General features: G+C 40.9%; 4 protein-coding genes and 1 pseudogene across 4 annotated transcripts; 3 read left to right on the plus strand and 2 right to left on the minus strand.

Annotated features, from left to right (window-relative positions):
- The first annotated feature begins 1,537 nt into the window (after positions 1–1,537).
- LOC123728188 (gamma-crystallin M2) lies at positions 1,538–3,635 on the plus strand. The gene is made up of 3 exons (XM_045699362.1): positions 1,538–1,742; positions 2,206–2,448; positions 3,309–3,635. The coding sequence occupies exons 1-3, from the start codon at positions 1,734–1,736 to the stop codon at positions 3,582–3,584; spliced, it is 528 nt and encodes a 175-aa protein (XP_045555318.1). The 5' UTR covers positions 1,538–1,733; the 3' UTR covers positions 3,585–3,635.
- Positions 3,636–5,834: 2,199 nt separating this feature from the next.
- Positions 5,835–6,697, plus strand: LOC106575867 (gamma-crystallin 1-like; annotated as a pseudogene).
- A 1,384-nt stretch (positions 6,698–8,081) lies between these two features.
- On the plus strand, positions 8,082–9,294 carry LOC106575874 (gamma-crystallin M2-like). Its single transcript, XM_014152573.2, has 3 exons — positions 8,082–8,306; positions 8,486–8,728; positions 8,963–9,294. Exons 1-3 carry the CDS (start codon positions 8,292–8,294, stop codon positions 9,239–9,241), a joined length of 537 nt encoding a protein of 178 aa, XP_014008048.1. The 5' UTR covers positions 8,082–8,291; the 3' UTR covers positions 9,242–9,294.
- Positions 9,295–10,295: 1,001 nt separating this feature from the next.
- On the minus strand, positions 10,296–11,512 carry LOC106575873 (gamma-crystallin B). The gene is made up of 3 exons (XM_014152572.2): positions 11,416–11,512; positions 10,947–11,189; positions 10,296–10,637 (listed from the first exon to the last, which is right to left on the minus strand). The coding sequence occupies exons 1-3, from the start codon at positions 11,422–11,424 to the stop codon at positions 10,368–10,370; spliced, it is 522 nt and encodes a 173-aa protein (XP_014008047.1). The 5' UTR covers positions 11,425–11,512; the 3' UTR covers positions 10,296–10,367.
- Positions 11,513–18,330: 6,818 nt separating this feature from the next.
- Positions 18,331–19,231, minus strand: LOC106575871 (gamma-crystallin M3-like). Its single transcript, XM_014152571.2, has 3 exons — positions 19,123–19,231; positions 18,764–19,003; positions 18,331–18,664 (listed from the first exon to the last, which is right to left on the minus strand). Exons 1-3 carry the CDS (start codon positions 19,135–19,137, stop codon positions 18,383–18,385), a joined length of 537 nt encoding a protein of 178 aa, XP_014008046.1. The 5' UTR covers positions 19,138–19,231; the 3' UTR covers positions 18,331–18,382.
- Between the last annotated feature and the right edge of the window lie 6,801 nt (positions 19,232–26,032).

The raw sequence follows: 26,032 nt of genomic DNA on the forward strand, positions 1-26,032 counted from the left end.
TCCATGTTCTATAGTCCATTCTATCCTCACAATGCATTAGATGTTATGATCAAGCTGTTTATACTCTGTTATAACAACTGTTATACCCTAAAACAATAACGTCATGGTTGGACGGAATCTGAGAGTGTCTGCTCCTTCCTATGTTCCATATTCTACTCCATATAGAGAAGCTTATCTCTAACAGGCCTCCATGTCATTTATAGAATGAATGTGTACCTGCAGATAGTCCTTTACTGTAGTGTTGTGATGGCCCTATACTATAGTATTGTGATGGTTCTATACTATAGTATTGTGATGGTCCTATACTATAGTATTGTGATGGTTCTATACTGTAGTGTTGTGATGGTTCTATACCGTAGTGACGGTCCAATAGCGTAGTGTTGTGATGGTTCTATACTGTAGTGTTGTGATGGTCCTATACTATAGTATTGTGATGGTCCTATACCGTAGTGTTGTGATGGTCCTATACTATAGTATTGTGATGGTCCTATACCGTAGTGTTGTGATGGTCCTATACTGTAGTGTTGTGATGGTCCTATACTATAGTATTGTGATGGTCCTATACCGTAGTGTTGTGATGGTCCTATACCGTAGTGTTGTGATGGTCCTATACCGTAGTGTTGTGATGGTTCTATACCGTAGTGTTGTGACGGTCCAATACCATAGTGTTGTGATGGTCCTATACTATAGTATTGTGATGGTCCTATACCGTAGTGTAGTGACGGTCCAATACCGTAGTGATGTGATGGTCCTATACCATAGTGTTGTGATGGTCCTATACCATAGTGTTGTGATGGTCCTTTACCATAGTGTTGTGATGGTCCTATACTATAGTGATGTGATGGCCCTATACCATAGTGATGTGATGGTCCTATACTATAGTGATGTGATGGTCCTATACTATAGTATTGTGATGGTCCTATACCATAGTGTTGTGATGGTCCTATACTATAGTGATGTGATGGTCCTATACTATAGTGATGTGATGGTCCTATACTATAGTATTGTGATGGTCCTATACCATAGTGTTGTGATGGCCCTATACCATAGTGATGTGATGGTCCTATACTATAGTGATGTGATGTGATGGTCCTATACTATAGTATTGTGATGGTCCTATACCATAGTGTTGTGATGGTCCTATACTATAGTGATGTGATGGTCCTATACCATAGTGATGTGATGGTCCTATACCATAGTGTTGTGATGGTCCTATACCATAGTGTTGTGATGGTCCTTTACCATAGTGTTGTGATGGTCCTATACTATAGTGATGTGATGGTCCTATACCATAGTGTTGTGATGGTCCTATACTATAGCATTGTGATGGTCCTATACCATAGTGATGTGATGACTTTAAGAGAATGAATGTGGGCCTGCAGATACTGTAGCATTGTGATGATGCATTCCAAACAGTAAACATGTGTCCCTTTATTGTGGATTACTGGATAATAAAATGTATTTTGGTAGATGTACAGTATTAAAAGGGCCGTGGTCCACAGCACGTGGGTCAATAATGTGCAGGGCTAGGACATCTGCATTGATGAATCAGGGGTTTTATCTGTATGGACAGGATCAAGGCCTTGGCAGCATCTCAATGCCACTAAATCCCTGCTCATTAAAAGAACAAAACCTCTGATCCGGCAACCTTTGATTGAGTTTTATAAAAGAGGCTCGTGGCCCTCTGTCCTGGATATTACATTGAGGAAGAGTGCTCTAACAACAGCCCAGACATGAGTAAGGTAAGGCAGACCAGTTTTTCTCTAGCTAGTTGGCACTACTGTATACAGCTCTCTGGGTCTGTGTTTGTTTTCATGGACTTTAAACCTGATTTGGAAAGAAACTGGTTGATTGTTCAACACAGTAATGTCATAGTGCTGCCAAGAAAGATAATCCAGAGGTAAGTTTGATAGTGTTTGGTAATGAAAATGATCATTGATCGCTGTTTTACTGGTAGACAAGCTGTAGAATGCCAGCAGTGTATTAGCCTTTAACAGGAGACCTATAAACAGGAGACAAACTTACTTGTACGTAATTGTTGGTCCAGAGAAGGCAGTATATTTTGCCATTATAGAAATCATAGAAAATGTGTTTTTATATTAGGAAGTGTAATTTTATTTGAAATGCAGTAAAATGAAAGAAAAAAAAGTGTATGCCCTAACTGATGTTAACATTTCCCTCCGACCTTCGGCCCTGGCTGTGTAGATCACTTTCTACGAGGATAAAAACTTCCAGGGTCGCTCCTATGAGTGCGACACGGACTGCCCCGATGTGCACCCCCATTTCAGCCGCTGCAACTCCATCAAGGTAGATAGCGGCTGCTGGGTGCTGTACGAGAGGCCCAACTACGGAGGCTACCAGTATGTACTGACCAGGGGAGAGTACCCAGAGTACCAGCGCTGGATGGGATACAGCGACACCATTCGCTCCTGCCGTACCTTTTCTTATGTGAGTAGCCGGGATGTGAGAGAAGATGGGTTTTAATGTCTGGTTTGTTCATGGCTCAATCTGTATTGTAGTAATGCATTGTGGGGATTTATCAGTGTATACTTGTTCACTCAACTGGTGGTTTTAGGGCAGGTTGCCTTAACACAGATGAAGCCTAGTCGTGGACTAAAAAGCACTTTCAGTGGAGATTTTCCATTGATTTTTGTCCACGACTAAGCTTCATCTGTGTCCGGGAACCCGGCCCATAGTTTTATAAGCACAACACATGAGTCTGTGAATGGTTGGGAGATAACCAGACCACATAAAGGTCTGAAGGTACATGGCAAATAAAGCAACATGACTCTACGACTCGCCTAGAGGAGGAGAGTCGATGGTTGGATGGATGGAAGCCCATAAAATGTTAATCCCATAGACCCTTTGTATTAGGTTTCATATGACATAGTTATCTACCATGTATGTCATGTTAATGACATAATGCTGTTTCATGTTGTCTAGCCTCAGACTGGAGCCTCCCACCAACCAAAACAATACCTAATCAGCAGAATATCTCATCCAGATCATTCTGGGTTCATCTTGGGTTCCTTCAAGAGACATTTCTGAGATATTCTGGACATGTCCTAAACTACCTTTGTGACTGTCATGAACCTGGCCTATGTTAGCATACTGCAACCTCCCCAATTGCGATATCCACTTCTGACATCAAATGTGGTGTGTGGCTACTTTAGCATTTCTACTTACCCGTGTTAACCTAAGGTCCGCTGAAACATGTCAGATGTACTGGTTACCTGTGATTCCCCATGCCCCCCAAGTGACCTGTGTTTTGCCAGTGTTACCTCTCCTGTACCTCTCTGTCCGAGCAGGCCAGCGGCAGTCCCTACCGTATGAGAATCTACGAGAGGCCAGACTTCCAGGGACAGATGATGGAGTTCGGCGAGGACTGTGACTCCGTCCAGGAGCGCTTCCGTAGCCGTGACATCTACTCCGCCAACGTCATGGACGGCTACTGGACCCTCTACGAGCATCCCAACTACAGGGGGCGCCAGTACTTTATGAGGCCCGGCGAGTACAGGAAGTTCAGCGAATGGGGAGCCACCTGTGCCACAACCGGCTCCTTCCGTAGGATCACCGACTTTTAGACCCAACATCCTCTCCACTCTGACCAGTCAATAAAACGATTGTTTAAATAAGCTTGCTGTTGATATTTCCATTTCACTGTTTCTGATTAAGTGATTGATATTATTTGGTGACCTTTATGATATTTGGGGTCTGTGTTTGTGCCTTTAGCTTAAATGGAGGACAAACCTCAATATATTGAGCAAGAGGCACATGTTGTACATGTAGGTCTAAATAGAATGGAATATACTGCAAATAAGTGGATGTAAATATATATTTGAAATACACCTTAAAAATGTACCTGAATGGGCTGTTTTAATGGTGTATCTCTGTGTTGCACATTTAACATTAAAGTGTTGAATCATATGACATTAAGCAGACCATGTGCAGGATCAAGTTTCTAGCTTACTCACTCTACATGCTTCTTTGACACAGAGTCACTGGGCCAAAAAGGGTCACACAGTGGAAACTTACCTCCTCGTTGGCAAAGTTCCCAACCAGAAAAAGGTCCCAAAACAAAGCCCATAAAATAAGAAAACAGAGATCCTAAAGATATTTTCATACCTGCTAGTGTAAGATTCCACCTTATGCAATATAACAGAAATCCTATTGGTTACTAGGCCCTGTCAGTCAAAGTATATAGAAGCAAATATTAATGTCAGTAACGTAATAATAATATTCCAGGGACTTCAAGGTGTATAGACGGGCCTACATTGTCATTATGGATTTTTGTCAATAAAATTACACTTTTATAAGTCATGTTTAAGGACCACCTTAAAGTGCTATCAAAATTTGCTTAAAGTGCTATCAGAAGTTAAAATATTGTAATTATGGTATGAATCATATTGTTACTAATAAGATTGTTCTATAATAAATCTAATATGTTCTATGTCTGGTTAGATCAGTTATGTATACTGAACAAAAATATAAATGCAACATGCAACAATTTTACTGGGTTACAGTTCATGTAAGGAAATTAGTAAATTTAAATAAATTCATTAGGCCCTAGTCTATGGATTTCACATGACTGGGCAGGGGTGCAGCCATGGGTGTACATTGGTGGGCATAGGCCCACCAACTTGGCAACCAGGCCCACCCACTTGGGAGCCAGGACCAGCCAATCAGAATAAGTTTTTTCACACAAAAGTATTTTATTACAGACAGAAATACTCCTCAGCATCTGTGGCATTGTGTTGTGTGACAAAACTGCACATTTTAAAGTGGCATTTTATTGTCCCCAGCATAAGGTGAGCCTGTGTAATGATCATGCTGTTTAATCAGCTTCTTGATGTCACACCTCAGGTGGATGGATAATCTTGGCAAATGAGAAATGCTCACTAACAGAGATGTAAACAAATTGGTGCACAAAATTTGAGAGAAATAAGCTTTTGAGCATATGAAACATTTCTGGGATTTTTTATTTCAGCCCATGAAACATGGGACCAACACTTTACATGTTGTGTTTATATTTTTGTTCAGTGTATATGCATTTCTGAGTAGAAAATATTGTACAAGCAAAACCTGTAACAATATCTGTTTGCAGAATACAAAATAGATCAAATCAAATGAATTAAACCAGACATTGTAGAAAAGGCCTACTACTAAAGTAACGTAAAGTTTCACCAAAGTCTACTACTTGATTATGTCAATAATGTAGTGTTATCACGACACCAGAATTTTGACTTTCAATACCGATACCAGGTTTAGTATCGCGATACTTGATACCAAAATGATGCCACAACAACAAAAAAGAGTTTCAACATGTCTACATGCCGTGTTGCATTATTCTAGTGTGTTAACGTCTGTGAAGCAGGATTATTCAGGGGATGCTGCAGAACCCTCAGCACCCCTACTTCCTGAGGTTATGCATGGTCAACTGTGCTGACCTGAACTCCTACTTCCTGAGGTTATGCATGGTCGACTGTTCTGACCTGAACTCCTACTTCCTGAGGTTATGCATGGTCGACTGTTCTGACCTGAACTCCTACTTCCTGAGGTTATGCATGGTCAACTGTTCTGACCTGAACTCCTACTTCCTGAGGTTATGCATGGTCGACTGTTCTGACCTGTACTCCTACTTCCTGAGGTAATGCATGGTCGACTGTTCTGACCTGAACTCCTACTTCCTGAGGTTATGCATGGTCGACTGTTCTGACCTGAACTCCTACTTCCTGAGGTTATGCATGGTCAACTGTTCTGACCTGAACTCCTACTTCCTGAGGTTATGCATGGTCGACTGTTCTGACCTGTACTCCTACTTCCTGAGGTAATGCATGGTCGACTGTTCTGACCTGAACTCCTACTTCCTGAGGTTATGCATGGTCAACTGTTCTGACCTGAACTCCTACTTCCTGAGGTTATGCATGGTCGACTGTTCTGACCTGTACTCCTACTTCCTGAGGTTATGCATGGTCAACTGTGCTGACCCCTACTTCCAGCGCTGCCAATCCATCAGGGTGGAGAGTGGCTGCTTCATGATCTACACTCGTCCCAGCTACATGGGCCACCAGTACTTCCTGAGGAGGGGAGAGTACTCCGACTACCGGCGTATGATGGGCATGAACGACTGTGTCAGGTCCTGCCGCATGATCCCCATGGTATGATGTTTAATACCAGGATATGAATAGGCCTGTACACCGGTAATCTTATGCTATGGATTGGTAAATCTATAAAATGGTACTGGAGTGCCACAAGGTTATTTTACTGAGCCATTATAGTTGACTATTTGTGTAAATGACCTACCTGACAATTGTAAATTCTAATCTACATCTAGTTAAATAATGTGTTGAACATCACTCAACAAGCTGCATTTATTCTGGCTATGTTGATGACATGTACACATTGGGTTGAGTGACGTGACTTGGTCGTTCCTTACAGGACTGTGGCAGCTTCAGAATGTACGAACACAATGACACGGCCGGCTAGATGATGGAGATGGACGACGACTACCCCAACCGCATGAACCGCTTCCGCATGTCCGACTTCAACTCCTTTCAAACGTGATGGATGGCCACTGAATGATGTACGACCAACCCAACTACAGGGGCAGCAGTCCTAGCTGAGGCCCGGCCAGTACCGTAGATACAGTGACTGGGGAGGCAGGATCGGTTCCATCAGGCGTCTCATGGACCTCTAATAAAAAATACCTTTTAATTAAGAAAAGGACTTTCAATAACAAACCAATCCAGATCAATCCTGGGTTGGCAGGTAGCCTAGTGGTTAGTGCGTTGGGTCAGTAACTGAAAGGTTGCAAGATCAAATCCCTGAGCTGACAAGGTAAAAAGCTGTTGTTTTGCCCCTGAACAAGGCAGTTAACCCACTGTCCCTAGGCCGTCATTGTAAATAAGAATTGGTTCTTAACTGACTTGCCTAGTTAAATAAAAAAATGTCTCCTGTATGCCTTTTTTCACACAATTAATAAATTGGTTAAATAAAACAATCAATTATTTATTATTCATTTATAGGGGACAATGCACATTAATCAACATCCATATTACAATAATGCAACATCCATGTAAATGTGCCAGGGTTAGCCAAAAGCTAATTTGCACCCGTAGTCCCAGAGCAGCCAAGGACAATTACACAGTCACAATACACATACTTACTAAAACAATACAAAATACCAATACATTACATCCAATAATATATCATTCTAACAACAACAACAACACTATCATCAACTGTCGTCTTATATATGAGGAACCACAGATAACTCATGTGTAGAGGTTTGTGTAGATTTGAACCATCAGTTATCCTGATGTTCCCGATGGTTTTTCCTGGATGCTTGGCTACTGCTACCATTAACTTTCTCAATTACACAACACTGACACGATGCTGTCTCTGAGACTGACTGGCATTCGAATCCAGGTCCCCCTGTGCACCACAAAGACTGTATTAGCCCACTGAGCCAAAGCCTTTAGTTTGGGGAGCTAACGCAAGTCTTCAGGTCTCCGACAAGGTTACTCATCACATAACCGTTCACTGACCGTCGGTATAACATTGACGTTTATTTTCAAATCCGGATCAGGATGAAAATGAAGTTTTTCCTCTCAAAGTGAATTAGCACAGTTTTTTACTTGCTTTTTTTTCTTGCTAATGACACCATGGCAATATTGTTGGCCATTATGTATGTAAACATGGTATATGATTACATACATACATATTCATATAGACAGATATTTTGTTCGCCCACAAAACACAGATCTTTAAGTATAGATCAGAACAATGAAAGTATGGGGCCAAACAACAGTTCATTACATAATTTACGGTAACGTCAGCGTTTTCAGAGTGCATGCCTACATCTAGAAATAAGAAACATATTCTCTGGCTCATTCTCACGGATTCAATCCCAGAAAGACATTTTATAAGCTGATACATTTGCATAATTGTGCATAAAAGGACACAATTGAAATTGACGGTGTTTGTGAATTACAATGATATGCTAAATGTCTCGTTGAGTTGTTTTGCTGATGCTAAGCCCAGCAACGCACCGGATCTCCAGTATACAGTAGTGTTTTCTGACAATAGTGATGAACATGTGAAAACTGGCCAACAACAATAACTTGTCACACAATAATGCATGGCTACACATAAACAGATTTGTGTGCTAACTCCAGATCATGATTTGAATGACAATACTTTATGCTGCGCAATCACCCAGCTGCTTTTTATAAAAGGACAGAGGCACAGAAAGAGTGACCATTGACTGTCTATCTGCCCCTCACGCAACCATGACAATGGGAAAGGTAAGTCAGGCACCCACCTGCATTCATATTACTAGTTTTATAGTATAACTGAAAAAAAACATAAAACATTTAGTTTTTGTCCACCATATAATGACCACAACATTGAAAAAAATACATCAGTTCAGTAGATGTAAGATACATGTTTTAATGCTTTAAAATGTCTACACTCCCCTTTGCAGATCATCTTCTATGAGGACAGGAATTTCCAGGGTCGGCACCATGAGTGCATGAGCGACTGTGCCGACCTGCACTCCTACTTCAACCGCTGCAACTCCATCAAGGTGGAGAGTGGCATGTTCATGGTCTACGAGAGGCCCAACTACACTGGCCACCAGTACTTCCTGAAGAGGGGAGAGTACAATGACAACCAGCGCATGATTGGCATCAACGACTGTATCAGGTCCTGCCGCATGATCCCCATGGTAAACCCAGTGTAGATGCCTCAAACACAGGGCTACGCTCATCACTAGGCCCATCTCACATTACAATGTGTTTTTATAGAAGAGCACCAATTAAATATTCTTGAACTTAGTAAAGGTGTTCCTCAAGGCTCCGTTTTGGCCCCACCTATTTTGCTATATTGTCTTGTAAATAATTGACCTCTAATTTGTAGTAATGTAAAAACCCAATATGACCTCTATTTCCTCATCCTGTAGCACCGCGGCTCCTACAGGATGAGGCTGTACGATCGCCCCGACATGAGTGGCCAGATGCAGGAGCTGAACGACGACTGTCCCAATGTCCAGGACCGCTTCCGCATGTCCGACATCAACTCCTGCAACGTGATGGACGGCCATTGGCTCATGTACGACCAGCCCAACTACAAGGGCAGACAGTACTACCTGAAGCCTGGCGAGTACCGCAGACCCAGCGACTGGGGTGGCCTGAGCCCCAGGATCGGATCCCTCAGACGAATCTCTGACTCCAACAACTAAAAGTTCTATGTCCTATGTCTGTTCTCAATAAAGCTTCATGTTCAACCAAACAATATGTGTCTCCAAACAGTGAACACTTGTGTAGGTGCTTCTAGAACTATCCACAGAACACAGAGGGATTTGTATTCAATATTTAGTATTACAGTATCATGCACTTTAACGGCATTGTATAACAGTAAATGTATGCATATGCATGGTAGAGTACGCTGGTGGGAGAAGCTATAGGAGGACGGGCTCATCATAATGGCTGGAATGGAATCAATGGAACGGCATTAAACACATTGTTTTCATGTGTTGGATGTGTTTGATACCATTCCAATGATTCCATTCAAGCCATTACAACATGGAAGACGGTTCAAAAATACAACGTTAACATCATCAGATGCACCTTTTCATGTTGCAATGTTGCAACATAATCAATTTCCTTTCTGTAACTCAAGTTCTTCAATCAACAGTGCTGACTATGAGTTGCCCAGACATTTCCCTATTGTATCATGAATGAATATTAGCAAATTCTGCTGAGTACAGATGTAGGATCTTAATTTGAGACAGTTTGCTACAGCAGGAAAATAATCCTGCAGCAACAGGAAATGTGTATTATAATTAATGGACATTTTTGTAGGGGTTGATACATTTTTTCAAAGGGAAAATCACGTCTGAAATGTCAAAGTGGAAATGACAAACTTCAGAAGCCTTTTTTAATGCATTGCAGGAAAGTTCACCAGAAACAGGGTGATCAAATTAGGATCCTACATCTGTAACACATTACACAAATGTGAGTGCAAAGCAAAATATGTAGGGTCTTCATTTCATATTATTCTCAAATTGTCATGAACAGCCTGTTCATGACAATAACCAATAAATACAAATATTTGATGTGAGGTATTTAGGGTACACACATGGTCTGTTCTAGGTTGATTCACTCCGGTAATATGGGTAATATGGGAGTTAATTCATGGTAAAACATTTTAAAAGTTCAACCAACCTAACAGATAAGTTTGCATATTCCTTCTTTCTCTGTGGTTTAAAATCCAAAAGGCAGGAAAAAAGGCTCTAATGTGTGGATGGATTTATTTCAAAATGATTTCCCATTGGTCATTGATTCAACAGTCATACATTCAGCTTCTTACATAGCAATACGTCTGACGGAGCCCACCCTGGCGCTCATGCTTCCCCAGTCGTTGTATCTCCTGTACTCTCCCGGGGTCAGCAAGTACTGGCGCCCCCTGTAGTTGGGGTGCTCATACAAAAGCCAGGAGCCCTCCATCACATTGCAAGAGTAGATGTCATTGTAATGGAAGCGCTCGTGGAGGTTGGGGCAGTCGTCCGTCAACTCCGTCATCTGTCCTCCGAACTCGGAGCGCTCAAAGATTCTCATACGGTGAGATCCCTGGTGCTGTTGATACAGAGAGCAATGTTATTGGGATGATACTCATGTGTAGCCTATCTCAGAAAAATATGTGGTAGACTATGTCCAACCTCAGAGTCAGTGGAGGCTGGTGGAGGGAGAAATGGGAAGGATAATGAGCCTGTCCTCCCCATTTCTTTCTCCACCAGCCTCCACTGCTCAGAATCCAGCAGTTGATTTTGTGTAGTTTTGGGATCAAACTACAAAGGTCCAAAAGTCCCTGTAATACTTTAGAATCCCTCCAATACTTCAGAGTTAATGGGATCTCTTTAACCTCTTCCTAAATCCGTCTCTTACCTGGGGGATCATGCGGCAGGACCTGACGCAGTCATTGAAGCCCATCCAACGCTGGTAGTCGGAGAACTCGCCTTCCTTCAGGAAGTACTGATAGCCCATGTAGCTGGGCCTCTCGTACACCATCCAGTTGCCGCTCTCCACCTTGATGGAGTTGCAGCGGCTGAAGTGGGCATGGAGGTCAGAGCATTCTCCACCGCACTCATAAGAGTGACCCTGGAAGTTTCTGTCTTCGTAGAAAATTATCTAAAAACAGATCAATTGAGGTGTTTTATTGTGTAAGACCAGATCTCTTCCCCAGCAGTAAGCCCCAAGATTTAGAATTATTTTGAAATATTGTACAGACTAAAATTCCTGATCAGAGGCACACATTACCTTTAATGAATCTCATCCCCTTTTATTGATTTCGGTAGAATAATCTATAGAGGAATGCAGAGGCACAACATATGCATAGCATAAAAACCAGCCTTACCTTTCCCATTGTGAAGGTTAACTTTGGTCTCACTGGCACTCAGCACGGGTTGGGAGGTGCGTCCTCTCTTTATAATCCATGGACAAACGGTAGTATTGTCATGTAAATAGTTTGACTTTTAACACGTCAGCGTTTTTTTTTCGCAAGAATGCTGTGAACACTGCAATGTATTTTTATCTTAGGTGGTCAACAAAGTAAGCGTTTTTCCTTTTCAACAAAGGCTTATTTTATTTAGGATGATTGTAATTATAAAATGTTTTGTAGATGAGTGATCATCTCTTGACGATTACAACTATGTTGTTTTAGACTAGATTGGGATTTGATTGTGATACATTAACAACTATATTTCTATATGAAGAAATTAAATGGTAGACTAATCTGAGTAATACAAGTGTCCAGTTTTGTGAACCAACCCAGGTTAAAACATTATAGTAGTGAAAATGATGTTTTCCTGTATGTACCCCATCACATTTCATAAAAAACAAAGTGCACAGTACATTTGGAGGGGGAGTTCTTTATTGAACTATTAAAAATTGAAACATCTCTATGTCACCAATCTTCCTCTTGGCTCTCTGAAGGGAAAACTTGATGGCATGGATTTAACATAAAAACACTGTAAAACATATAATTGAATAACTCATCCAATGTCAAGTCATCACATTTTTTTATATATTCAATGTGCCTTGTGTTACTTACTCAGTTCTTCTACATTGTGATGTTTTGATAAAACCAAGAAAACATAATACTCTAATTTAATGCTATAATTCAAAGCTGTTCAATTCTGGTCCTGGAGGGCCAAAACACTTCTTGTTTTCATCCTCTACTTCTAATCAGGGACTGATTTAGACCTGGGACACCAGGTGAGTGCAAATTAACTACCAGGTAGAAACAAAAACCAGAAGTGGTTTGGCCACACTAATTTAATATGTACAATAACTCTGTTTCTGTAATCACATTTTGCAATGAATCACATGGCAATGGCCATACTACCCACAATTCTGTTTTAAATGGTGTCCCTGCTACGTAAAATGTTAATCTCAGCAAAATGGAGGTATCAAAATAGTTGAAGCATTTGTACATACGTGAGGAATGCCACTGCAAGGCCGGTTAGGGTAAGCAGTAGCTGGTGTTGGCCAAACAACAGCCCTTGGAGATCTGGGTCAGAGAGGTAAAGTAAACAACAGCCCTTGCAGATCTGGGTCAGAGAGGTAAAGTAAAAAAAAACAGCCCTTGGAGATCTGGGTCAGAGAGGTAAAGTAAACAACAGCCCTTGCAGATCTGGGTCAGAGAGGTAAAGTTAAAAAAACAGCCCTTGGAGATCTGGGTCAGAGAGGTAAAGTAAACAACAGCCCTTGCAGATCTGGGTCAGAGAGTTAAAGTAAACAACAGCCCTTGCAGATCTGGGTCAGAAGTCAAGTAAACATTGACCAAAACATCAGCTCTATCACTGTTTTCCCTGCAGAGATGACAACTTTGTCAGGTAAGATCAAGCTGTATGCAGAGCCAATACTTCTCTAACTATTACAATTGAACTGTTGTCTGTATCCATTATCTATCTAATCTACATGTTGTACTTAGAGTCATTACAAACCCGCTCCCATGGGGATGTTTGTGTTCATTTAGTGTTGCAGTCGACCTTTTATACGTTGCGTATTTACAGTTGAGCCACCCTTCATTTCTATGGGGTCAGCATAATAAACTCTCTGTCTCTTTCTGCTTTTGTTGGCTTCAAATCCTCCTACTGTGAGATGTTCTATAGGCTTAATCCCTCAAAGGTTTTAATACTAGTATGTGTCTTAACAAAGAAAATACAGTGAAGCTACTAATCGATGGGGACATACTAGTACGTGTCTAAACAAAGAAAATATAAGTAACAAACAAGTTTTTGTGTTTATAAGTCACAAGCAACATTCTTTATAACGAAATGGTGGATTTGAAGCTTTATTAGGTTCTTTAACCACTTTGTAACCTCATATTCATTATCTTCAGCACCATACCAATCAGTGGAGGCTCCTCAGAGGAGGAAGGGGAGGACTATCTTCCTCAGTGAATTTCATAAAAATATATATTTTTAAACATCTAAACATCTTTTTATGTAAAACTATAATAAATATAATCATGTCACCAAATAATTGATTAAAACACACTCTGTAGAGGCACAGCGGTCTAAGGCACTGCAGTGCTTGAGGAGTCACTACAGATCTGGGTTCGATCCCGAACTGTGTCGCAGCCGGCCATGACTGGGAGACTCATGAGGCGACGCACATTTGGCCCAACGTCGTCCGGGTTAAGGGAGGGTTTGGCCAGCTGGGATGGCCTTGTCCCATCGTACATGCACGCTGACACGGTTTCCAGTTGTACAGTGTTTCCTCCGACACATTGGTGCAGCTGGCTTCCGGGTTAAGCGAGCAGTGTGTCAAGAAGCAGTGGAGCTTGGCAGGGTCGTGTTCCAGAGGACGCATGGCTCTCAACCTTCACTTCTCCCAAGTCCGTACGGGAGTTGCAGCAATGGGACAAGACTGTAACTATCAATTGGATATCACAAAATTGGGGAGAAAAAGGATTAAAAATAAAATAATACAAATAAAGTAAATAAACTCAACACACTCTGTAGGGTAGCACCACGGTGTAGCCGGAGGACAGCTAGCTTCTGTCCTCCTCTGAGTACATTGACATCAATACAAAACCTAGGAGTCTCATGGTCCTCACCCCCTTCCATAGACTTACACAGTAATTATGACAACTTCCCAGGGGACGTCCTCCAACCTATCAGAGCTCTTTCAGCATGAAATAACATGTTGTCCACCCAATCAAAGGATCAGAGAATAATCTAGTACTGAAAGCATAAGCTACAGCTAGCTAGCACTGTAGTGCATAAAATGTGGTCTGTAGTTGACTCAAAGAGAGAGAAAGACAACAGTTGAACAGATTTGAACAAATTAATTTCTTCCAAAATGAAGGAGAAGCAAGAGAGAGATAGAGAAAGATGATCATTTTCTTCACTTTCAGTTCCACTTAGCTAGTAAATGCAGCTAGCTAGTTTAGTCTACTCAAACACCCTGCTCAAACAGAGGTATGCTATGTTACTGTAGCTAGCTGGCTATGACTATCCAACACAACTACTCCAAGTCAAGGCAAGCTTCTGCTTTTAAGTGCTAAACTGCTTACACTGTAACGTTACTGCATGATTGTAGCGGCTTTACCAGCGTGTTAGTTCTATAGCTATGTTGACTATGATGTTACTTTAGCTAATATTGTGACAATGATGTAGGCTGTGTGTAGTGGTTATCATATGGTTTGGCTTGGAAAGTTTTTTTTCGCCTGGTCACATACAGCTGATGTGTTGTGCATTGTAGTCCGGAAGCGAAGGGAAAAGGTGAGAGGAGGAGAGCGCATAGATGCGAGAAGGAATAGAACGTGGCTGCTATGAAAGCGAACTGTGTTTACGCGTGATCAGGGGTGTATTAATATAATCAATTCTGTTGAAAAACAGGGATAAACATACCTGAATTTGTCCAATAGAAACTCTTGTTTGCAACTGTGGTACGAATGACTACACCCTATATCAGCTAGATGCAGGCAAGAGTGATGGCTTCAAAGTATGTTCGGTGTGAACACACAAAAGAGATTGACTGCCAAAACTCTGTTCATAGGTGCTAAGTACTCTTGGCAAGCAAACATCTGACAATCTTACTGGTGTGTGGAATCAACTGGGAACTCATTTAGTTTTAATTATGACTCCTGATGACATCATAGAGAGTAATTTTCTTAGGACCTTTTTTTTCTCCATATTTTTGACTACAGGACATGTAGATATTGGTATCAGTGGTGGTCAGTGCAGTTTAAGATGAAGGAGGCCGATATTTTTTTTCATGAGCATGGCCTTATTTCTATTACAGCATATTGGATGACTGTCCTTCATATTCCATTCTGCCAGTTCAATGTAACAGTGATAGATTTAGGCTACTACATGATACTTGAATTTTCCCTGTACCCATCATGCGGTTGCTACAACCTAGCCTATGAATTAAAGTTTACAGTCTTGTTAAAATACTCCTAACTAGAAGGTAGCAGTAGTGTTGCATTCTTCAGCTTAGTTTGACAATGCTAGTCCCTATGTATTTTGTTTTGTAGGGATCCAATGTTAGCTAACTAGCTAGCTGTGCTAATGTTGCTATTGTTGTAGAATGCCCTTGGTGATCCTTGACAGATGGCCAAAGCTAAATAACTAGCTAGCAAGATGACAAAGAAACAATTTAATTCACTCTCCATAATCCCATGCTGCCAGTGCCATTTATTTTTGTTAACTAAACCTTTAGCATGTAATTCGCTAGCCAGCACAGTATTATTTTTCCTTTTTGTTGTTACTCCTCTCGGCTCCCCCACTTTGTGCTCTCTGATTGGCTCAAAGTCAAGTTGTTGGCCACTGAGGAGCGTTGTGATTCTACAAGTAGAAATTGCATGTTCGTCGGTATGCAGCAGGTACGTTTTTTGTTCTAGAAAGAGAAGGGACAGCCTCCTACTATGAGTACCTAGCAGCAGTCTATCAACAGTCAAATTCTAAATGTGTTTAATTCTTTAGGGAGAAGGTGTTTGCCTTCTCTCAGCGTCATCGCAAAACTCATATATTTTTTCAAAATACATCTCTTGATGAACAAGTTTAATGATTTCTAAATAACAAAACTACAAAATTAACTAACAGACAGAACCTAATGTTTATTTTTGTTGGAATATTATGGGACATTGGAGCTAACATCCCCTGGCCATTTGAAAACATGCACGGCTGGAATTTAGGCCTTGCGCCATTTCAATAAGAAACTGGCCTGGCTCTATGAGGCTTTTTGGGACCTGCAGGCCACCGCACACTTCCATGCCAAACTATTAATGAGGAAGGGACCAACTAGTGGTGTCAACTAGTAGAGTTTTGGTTAACTCAGAAAAAGGCCCACAGACCTAGTACAAATGATTTCTAATTGTAAATAAATAAATAAAAAATAGATATGTTTTGTTGTCACATACACCAGATAGGTGCAGGAAAACGGGGTCTTTTATAGGGTCAGCCATAGTAGTAGGGCAGCCCTGGAGCAAATTAGGGTTAAAAGCCTTACTTGTTGGCTCAGGTACTCAAACCAGCAACCATTTGGTTACCAGCCCAACGCTCTAACCACTAGGCTACCAATGACCTCTGTGTAGAAGAGTTTTCAATGTTATGAGAGGAAGTTGATTTTAGAGTAACTTTAAGTATTTATTTTTGTTATAGATTGCAAGCATATTTTCTTGGGAATAGATTATATGTAACATTATTTTGTATTCAAATATTAAAATTACCTGTAACATTGAATCAATTAATTTGAGATGGATGTGTCATGACTGGCCTGTTCGGATCAGGTTACCATGGACCACACTCCTACAAGAGACATCTCTCACACCCACCAGAGGGGGAGAGATCGAGAGGTATGGAGGTGGGGGGTTTTATGACATCTCACGCCCATTGTAAATCTTAAGGCAGCAGACAAAATCCCTTTGTCCTCTCAGTATGGAGGAATAGAAAGTATGACGGGCCTATGGAGAACCTACCTCAGAACAGTAACATGCAATAAACGGACTTTGGAACAATATGTTTCGTCAGCCAAAATGGTAGTAATGACGATAGATGGAATATGAAAATGAATGTCATTTTTGTTATGTTATTAAAAGTTAAATGACGATGTTATAACGAAAACATTGTAACTTGAAGAGTTTTCACAATATGTACCTGATGTTTGCATACTGTACATTGTGTGGAAAATGTCCAGATCAAGTAAAATGTTTTTGTAAAGAGGAAATGTGAAGTTAGTTGTCTAAATTGTATCTGAGTAAAATCCCAACCTTGCCTCGTAACTAGTTATGCCCTAAAGGCGGAAAGGCCCATTTTTGACCCGAGGGTATAAAACATGTGAGTTAAGAATTAACATATCAGACTAGGTGACCACGAACTACAGCCAAGGTCCAATTAGTTGTAACCCCAAAATGTAACACGAGGTTGAAGAAGACAAAGGAACGTCTTAATCTATGCTACGGATGAGTAGCTGTGTCTAAGAGGGTGAATTCAAGCAGGACCACCCGGTTACCACTCTCCAAGGAATCGTGTGTCTACACTGCTTTCATTCCTACACTGGAGCCCTGAGCTACACAGCTGACTGTACTCAGAAGACCCCCTTTCAGAACAAGGGTGAGGAAACAGACCATGAAGAGAAAGGACACTGACATTGTGTGGACAATTAGAGAGTTACACCCGGTAACAACAGAAGTGTCGCCCTCAGAGGAGAATTCGGAACTCGGTCCACAAGGAGATACCCCATCGGAGACCTTCAACACATAATTACATCATTATATTCTGACCAATAAGAGCGGCAGTTCGGGTTAAGGTTAGGGTTAAACTAAGCATAGTTTACAAATGTACCCAAGTGTGCTTTTCTCTCGTACCCTCTCTCTTTCTCTCTCTTTTGAAATCCCCATTTTGTGTAACATGTGTGATATTGTGTTGGCCCGCTAGGGACCTGTTTCATTGTACTAGGTTCTAATCAATAGCCTAGACTGTGTGTATGTGTATCTTATATAATAATTTTAGTCTGTTAGTAAATAAATAATCAACTCAATTGGTGTGGTACGGACCTTTTTAGTGGGACTCGGGTTTGTGCAGATTCCCGGATTATGCAACGTTCAGGATGAGACTGTAGAGGAAATTAATTAATTAGCGATATTCTTTGAGTTAATTTGGGAAATAGAAACTCAATAAAACCAAACTTTCCCATGGTGCCCCAGGTTAATGACTTAATAATTACCTGATTAATTTAATCACGTAATTATAAACAATTAATCATTCAATGAACAGCAGTCGTCACATTAATCAATCCAACGTCACGTCATGACAGATGCTTTTATACAAGCCTTTATTATAAACCTAATATTCACATCAAACAGTGAATTAACAAGAATCCATGATACGCCTCATAGACTGCCATCTCATGTTGCCCATGCTTCCTCCCATGTTGCTGAAGTTTCTGTACTCTCCAGGCCTCAGGTACATCTGCCTGCCTCTGTAGTTGGGCTGCTCATACATGAGCCAGTGGCCGTCCATCACATTGCAGGACTGGCAGTCGGACATGCGGTAACGGTCCATCATGTTCTCACAGTCGTCCATCATCTCGTGCATCTGGCCTCCGAAGTTTTCCCTCTCGTAGATCCTCATCCTGAACTGGCCGCTGTGCTGTAATGGATTATAAAATGTTATTCCAATTATAACTATTTTATCCAATCGAAACTATATAAGTGATTACAGAAACATATTAATTAGTTGTTTATTTACCATGGGGATGTTTCGGCAGGACCTAATGCAGTCAGACATGCCCATACGCTGGTAGTCACCATACTCTCCTCTCCTCGCAAAGTACTGGTTTCCCTGGAAGTTGGAGCGGTCGTACACCATGAAGCAGCCGCTCTCCACCCTGCAGGAGTTGCACCTGCTCAGGTAGGAGGTCAACTCAGGGCAGTCTGAGCTGGTCTCATAGGAACGGCCCTGGAAGTTCCTGTCCTCGTAGAAGATGATCTGGAGGTCAAAAGAAACAACAACATTGACTCCAAACAGTAATACGACAAGTTCAAAATTCAAGTTCAACTGCAATTTTGAAAGTTTCTTCAGTGGTGAGAGGCTGTAGGTTGGTGTACCTTTCCCTTGGTCATGGTGACTCTTGTTTGGGTAGCCTACAGATATACGGTGATACTTGGCCTGAAGATGTATAGCTTATTCTCCGTCCTTGGGTACTTTTATACCTGGCTTAACGTCAAAAGAACCCCCAGCTCCATTGTGAAAAGTCCTGAGTTGGCATAATGGCATAGGGGCCCCTTTACACAATGGTTTCCAGCTAAATCCTTTATTACTCCCCATTGTGTGCATTTGTGAGGTGGGGTCCATTTTTGGATTGTTGCTGTTTGAATGACAGAGAGAAAAAAATAAAATTCTCTGGTCCAATTATGATCATTTACCTCAAAGGGCACCCATCTACTGTATAATATTATTATAATAACATAACATTATGCACATCATAATTTGAGAGGCTGGTAATGTATAGTACTGTACATTGCCTCTCAATTTAACGCACTGACATGTCCTGTCAGAGAAATCACTGAAAACAATATTTGATCTTTAGATGTTCAGTGATAAGTGATTGATTGACTGGGATTATGTTTTTCATTTCAAAGTGAAAACAGCCTAAATTAACCTATTTCCTGTAAATTATTACACGAGTAATGTACAGGTAGACAACGTTATGGCTGGCTTTTGTTTTCAGTGAATCTCTAGTTCCCTGAGAATCTCTAGTTCCCTGAGTGAAATGGAAAACCAATTTGCAGTCTTGAACTTTGATTGGAAATCAGTTCAGTTGATACTTTAATTCTGAACAGAAATGTATTTATAAATACAAATTGGTCAAAAATGACCAATAGTCAAACAAAACTGAATTTGTTGCAAGAAATTAAGCTATTATATATCAGTACTTGGTGTAGTGGTCTATATAGACTTCATGCCTATTTCTGCATCAGCCCACTTCGTCCTTGTTGCCAAACAGCCTGGAGTTAGTCCATTATCCATTGTATGTTGTCTTACCAATGAACAGTGTGGGTGGCCTCCTCCTGACTTAACCTCAAAACCCCTCGCAGCCATAGTCCATTCCCGTTTCACATACTCTGATTTGGACTCACACTCCAACCGTTCTGTGCTCCAATTTGCATGCTCAGAGCACGGTAGTATGCATATTGAGAAATACCCATTGTTGTCACTGTCACATACTGTAGTTAATCCATTTGAATCTGACCTTGCTATTGAATCTGACCTTGCTATTGCACCTGACCTTGCTATTGATCCACCGTGCAATTAAAGGAACTACAACTTGTAAGGCTTTGTAAAGCCTTTGTTAGCAAAGAGATGCTGTATAAATATAGTAAAAGGGTTATGCCACATTTGTCAAAATACCAGATGGAATGTCCATTAACCTTACCCTTTATTTAGTAACACATTTTTTAAAATTGTATTTAACTAGGCAAGTCAGTTAACCTGTTTGGGATAGGGGGCAGTATTTTCATGGCCGGATAAAAAATGTACCCGATTTAATCTGGTAACTACTCCTGCCCAGAAACTCGAATATGCATGTAATTAGTAGATTTGGATAGAAAACACTCTAAAGTTTCTAAAACTGTTTGAATGGTGTCTGTGAGTATAACAGAACTCATATGGCAGGCCAAAACCTGAGAAGATTCTATACAGGAAGTGCCCGGTCTGACAATTTGTTCTCCTTCTAGGGCATCTCTATCAAAAATACAGCATCTCTGCTGTAACGTGACATTTTCTAAGGCTTCCATTGGCTATAGGAAGGCGCCAGAAAGTGGAATTAGAGCTCTCCAGTCTGGGCGAAAAACAGCAGAGGTTTTTGTGAGTGGTCCTTCTGAGAACAATGACACTGAGGCACGCATGCACGAGACAACTCAATTTTTTTCTTTCAGTGTTTGAATGAACACAACGTCACCCGGTTGGAATATTATCGCTATTTTACGAGAAAAATAGCGTAACATTTTATTTTAAACAGCGTTTGACATGCTTCCAAGTACGGTAATGGAATATTTTGAAATTTTTTGGTACGAAATGCGCCGGCGCGTCACCCTTCGGATAGTGACTTCAACGCACGAAAAAAACGGAGCTATTTGGATATAACTATGGATTATTTCGAACCAAAACAACATTTGTTGTTGAAGTAGAAGTCCTGGGAGTGCATTCTGATGAAGAACAGCAAAGGTAATCCAATTTTTCTTATAGTAAATCTGAGTTTGGTGAGGGCCAAACTTGGTGGGTGTCAAATTAGCTAGCCGTGATGGCCGGGCTATGTACTCAGAATATTGCAAAATGTGCTTTCACCGAAAAGCTATTTTAAAATCTGACAACGCGATTGCATAAAGGAGTTCTGTATCTATAATTCTTAAAATAATTTTTTTGTGAACGTTTATCGTGAGTAATTTAGTAAATTCACCGGAAGTTTGTGGTATGCTAGTATGCTAGTTCTGAACATCACATGCTAATGTAAAAAGCTGGTTTTTGATATAAATATGAACTTGATTGAACAAAACATGCATGTATTGTATAACATAATGTCCTAGGAGTGTCATCTGATGAAGATCATCAAAGGTTAGTGCTGCATTTAGCTGTGGTTTTGGTTTTTGTGACATATATGCTTGCTTTGAAAATGGCTGTGTGATTATTTTTGGGAGGGTACTCTCCTGACATAATCTAATGTTTTGCTTTCGTTGTAAAGCCTTTTTGAAATCGGACAGTGTGGTTAGATAAAGGAGAGTCTTGTCTTTAAAATGGTGTAAAATCGTGATATGTTTGAGAAATTTAAGTTTTTGCATTTTTAGGTATTTGTAATTCGCGCCACTCTATACCATTGGATATTGGTGAGGCGTTCCGCTAGCAGAACGTCTGTCCCTAACAGGTTTTAAGAACCAATTCTTATTTACAATGACTGCCTACCCCATCCAAACCCTAACAACGCTGGGCCAATTGTGCGCCGCCCTATTGGACTCTCACGGCTGGTTGTGAAACAGCCTGGAATCGAACCAGGGTCTGTAGTGACACCTTTAGCACTGAGATGCAGTGCCTTAGAGTGCTGCACCACTCGGGAGCTTATGAATAATTTGTGAAGCACTTGTGTAGTTCTTATAAAGGCTATGAAAGCCCTATAGAGCCTTTACAAATTGTAGTTTGTTTCAAGTGTGTGTTTCTTTTATCCAAATGTGATGTCAAGCAACAGTAAGTTAGTGTTTTAGGCAAGGTGAGCTTGTTATTCTCCTCAGGATCCACTTTCCTTCTTCCAGGACATGCCTCACTTCCTGATTGTGCCAGATATGTACAATTCCTTTAGTCACAGTATTCCAGTCACCCCCATTGATTGAAATAATTTAGATTTGGTTGAGTGATCTGACTGACATTTGAAAATGTGTTTATTAAATTAAAAAAATAGGTTATTGTTTTGGTAGACGTCATGTGTGTAAAAACATATTTGTTAATATTTTATATGAGGCATACATATAATGCCTTATAAGTGTATATGTAATGTCTTATAATACAAAGAGTTGTATCATACTTACTAATTGTTCATAAGTACTTATCCATCCTGATAATACATATAATGCGTTATAAGCCCAGAGAGCATAAAATGCATTATATCATTGCAAGAATGTGAAAATCTAGCAAAGAACACTCACATTTCGTGCTAGCTACATATTAGTGTTATATTTAGGTCAAAGATGAATTTGACTCGGCTAGCTTGATAATTATATGTTTAGCATCAGTCATGTCTTCAGCCTCTGCTAGCTTATTAGCAATCTTCACAGTCAGCTGTGTTCCTAGCAAACAGTTAGCTAGCTAGCTAGGTAAGTGTCGGCAGGTGCCTAGCTTTTCCAAATATTTGTTGCTAGCTAACGTTAGCTACCTAGTCCTGCTAACTTGGGTAAATACAACACAGTGTTGGCTAGCAGCTCAGACATTTCTAACTTAGCCAGCTTGTTAGCTAGCTAGCTCGTAGCTAATCACACAATGCTGTGCTGTTTGCAAATACCTCGTGCCACTAGAAATGTAGCTAGCCAAAATTAGCTAGCGACTCACTCAAATAGTCTTATCAAAGTGAATCAAAATTGAATCCAATTTTTGGTGTAGACTAACAGTGAAATGCTTATGGGTCAATTTCCAACAATGCAGAGTTAAAGATGACATAAGCTGTAGCTAGATAAACTGTAGCTACTCTACTCTAGCTGCACCTTCCAAAATCCAGGGATCGAGCTAGCTAGCTAGTTTTCTTGGCGTAGGGGTAATGGCCGGTTTTAAATACCAAAAGGCTGATGTTATAAATCATGCTCTGTTCACATTAATGTTGTTAAGTATCAATCAATCAATCAATCAAATGTATTTATAAAGCCCTTCTTACATCAGCTGATGTCACAAAGTGCTGTACAGAAAACCAGCCTAAAACCCAAAACAGCAAGCAATGCAGGTTTAGAAGCACGGTAGCTTGGAAAAACTCCCTAGAAAGGCCAGAAACTAGGAAGAAACCTAGAGGGGAACCAGGCTATGAGGGGTGGCCAGTCCTCTTCTGGCTGTGCCGGGTGGAGATTATAACAGAACATGGCCAAGATGTTCAAATGTTCATAGATAACCAGCAGGGTCAAATAATAATATTCACAGTGGTTGACAAGGGTGCAACAGGTCAGCACCTCAGGAGTAAATGCCATTTGGCTTTTCATAGCAGATCTTTCAGAGTATCTCTACTGCTCCTGCTGTCTCTAGAGAGTTGAAAACAGCAGGTCTGTGACAGAGCATTTTAGGTAGGTCTATAATGCATGATGCTTTTTAGGCTGATAATGCATTATAGTAATGTATTGTAAGAAAGCCATAACTACTTATGATAAATTATTATATCTTATAGCGAGTATTATAAGGCACTATAAGTGTATTATAAGGCATTACTAAGGCACTTATAAGGAGTTATGTATGCCTCATGGAAATTATTACACATATTCTATTTGATGAGTTTGTGGTTTGTATTATGGTAATGTTACAGTTTTGAAGGATGGAAGTGGGAAGTGGTTTGATAAATATGGCATGCCACTGTGTAGTTTGACGGGTTGTGACAAGTTGTCACTAGTTCTTAAGTGTTGAATTTGTGAGTGTGAAATGTCCTTATTTTATTATAGCAGCAACATGCTTGATTATGTCTGAGTACGGACAGTATGATGTGCTGAGCTGAGCTTTCAAAGCTGAAGCTCCTCAAAGCTGAAGCTCCTCAAAGCTGAAGTTCCTCAAGCTGAAGCTCCTCAAAGCTGAAGCTCCTCAAAGCTGAAGTTCCTCAAAGCTGAATCTCCTCAAAGCTGAAGTTCCTCAAAGTAAACAAAACAATTGATCACTTGAGCACCTGTCTGATTTCCATCCTTCATCTTTTTAGTTAATTAGAGGACCTTCCTTGCCTTTTACAAAAAGTGGCGTAGTCTTATTTCGATCCTCATTTGGCGTAGTCGGCAGGATTCCGGTGTTAAGAGCTTATCTTGTCTAAAACACCCATACACAAGGCAGTGTCAAGTATAGGCTAGAGTTTTTTTAAGACTACATTTTAGTCATTTAGCAGACGCTCTTATCCAGAGCGACTTACAGTAGTGAATGCATACATTTCATTTTTTATTTTTTGTACTGGCCCCCTGTGGGATTTGAACCCACAACCCTGGCATTGCACACACCATGCTCTACCAACTGAGCCACAGGGAAGACTAAATACAGTGAGGGAAAAAAGTATTTGATCCCCTGCTGATTTTGTACGTTTGCCCACTGACAAAGAAATGATCAGTCTATAATTTTAATGGTAGGTTTATTTGAACAGTGAGAGACAGAATAACAACAAAAAATCCAGAAAAACGCATGTCAAAAATTTTATAAATTGATTTGCATTTTAATGAGGGAAATAAGTATTTGACCCCTCTGCAAAACATGACTTAGTACTTAGTGGCAAAACCCTTGTTGGCAATCACAGAGGTCAGACGTTTCTTGTTGGTTTGCACACATCTCAGGAGGGATTTTGTCCCACTCCTCTTTGCAGATCTTCTGCAAGTCATTAAGGTTTCGAGGCTGACGTTTGGCAACTCGAACCTTCAGTTCCCTCCACAGATTTTCTATGGGATTAAGGTCTGGAGACTGGCTAGGCCACTCCAGCACCTTAATGTGCTTCTTCTTGAGCCACTCCTTTGTTGCCTTGGCCGTGTGTTTTGGGTTATTGTCATGCTGAAATACCCATCCACGACCCATTTTCAATGCCCTGGCTGAGGGAAGGAGGTTCTCACCCAAGATTTGACGGTACATGGCCCCGTCCATCGTCCCTTTGATGCGGTGAAGTTGTCCTGTCCCCTTAACAGAAAAACACCCCCAAAGCATAATGTTTCCACCTCCATATTTGACGGTGGGGATGGTGTTTTTGGGGTCATAGGCAGCATTCCTCCTCCTCCAAACATGGCGAGTTGAGTTGATGCCAAAGAGCTCCATTTTGGTCTCATCTGACCACAACACTTTCACTCTGTTGTCTTCTGAATCATTCAGATGTTCATTGGCAAACTTCAGACGGGCATGTATATGTGCTTCTTGAGCAGGGGGACCTTGCGGGCGCTGCAGGATTTCAGTCCTTTACGGTGTAGTGTGTTACCAATTGTTTTCTTGGTGACTATGGTCCCAGCTGCCTTGAGATCATTGACAAGATCCTCCCGTGTAGTTCTGGGCTGATTCCTCACCGTTCTCATGATCATTGCAACTCCACGAGGTGAGATCTTGCATGGAGCACCAGGCCAAGGGAGATTGACAGTTCTTTTGTGTTTCTTCCATTTGCGAATAATCGCACCAACTGTTGTCACCTTCTCACCAAGCTGCTTGGCGATGGTCTTGTAGCCCATTCCAGCCTTGTGTAGGTCTACAATCCTGTCCCTGACATCCTTGGAGAGCTCTTTGGTCTTGGCCATGGTGGAGAGTTTGGAATTTGATTGATAGATTGCTTCTGTG

This window comes from Salmo salar, chromosome ssa17, assembly GCF_905237065.1.
Source record: "Salmo salar chromosome ssa17, Ssal_v3.1, whole genome shotgun sequence".
NCBI classification, from domain to species: Eukaryota; Metazoa; Chordata; class Actinopteri; order Salmoniformes; family Salmonidae; genus Salmo; species Salmo salar.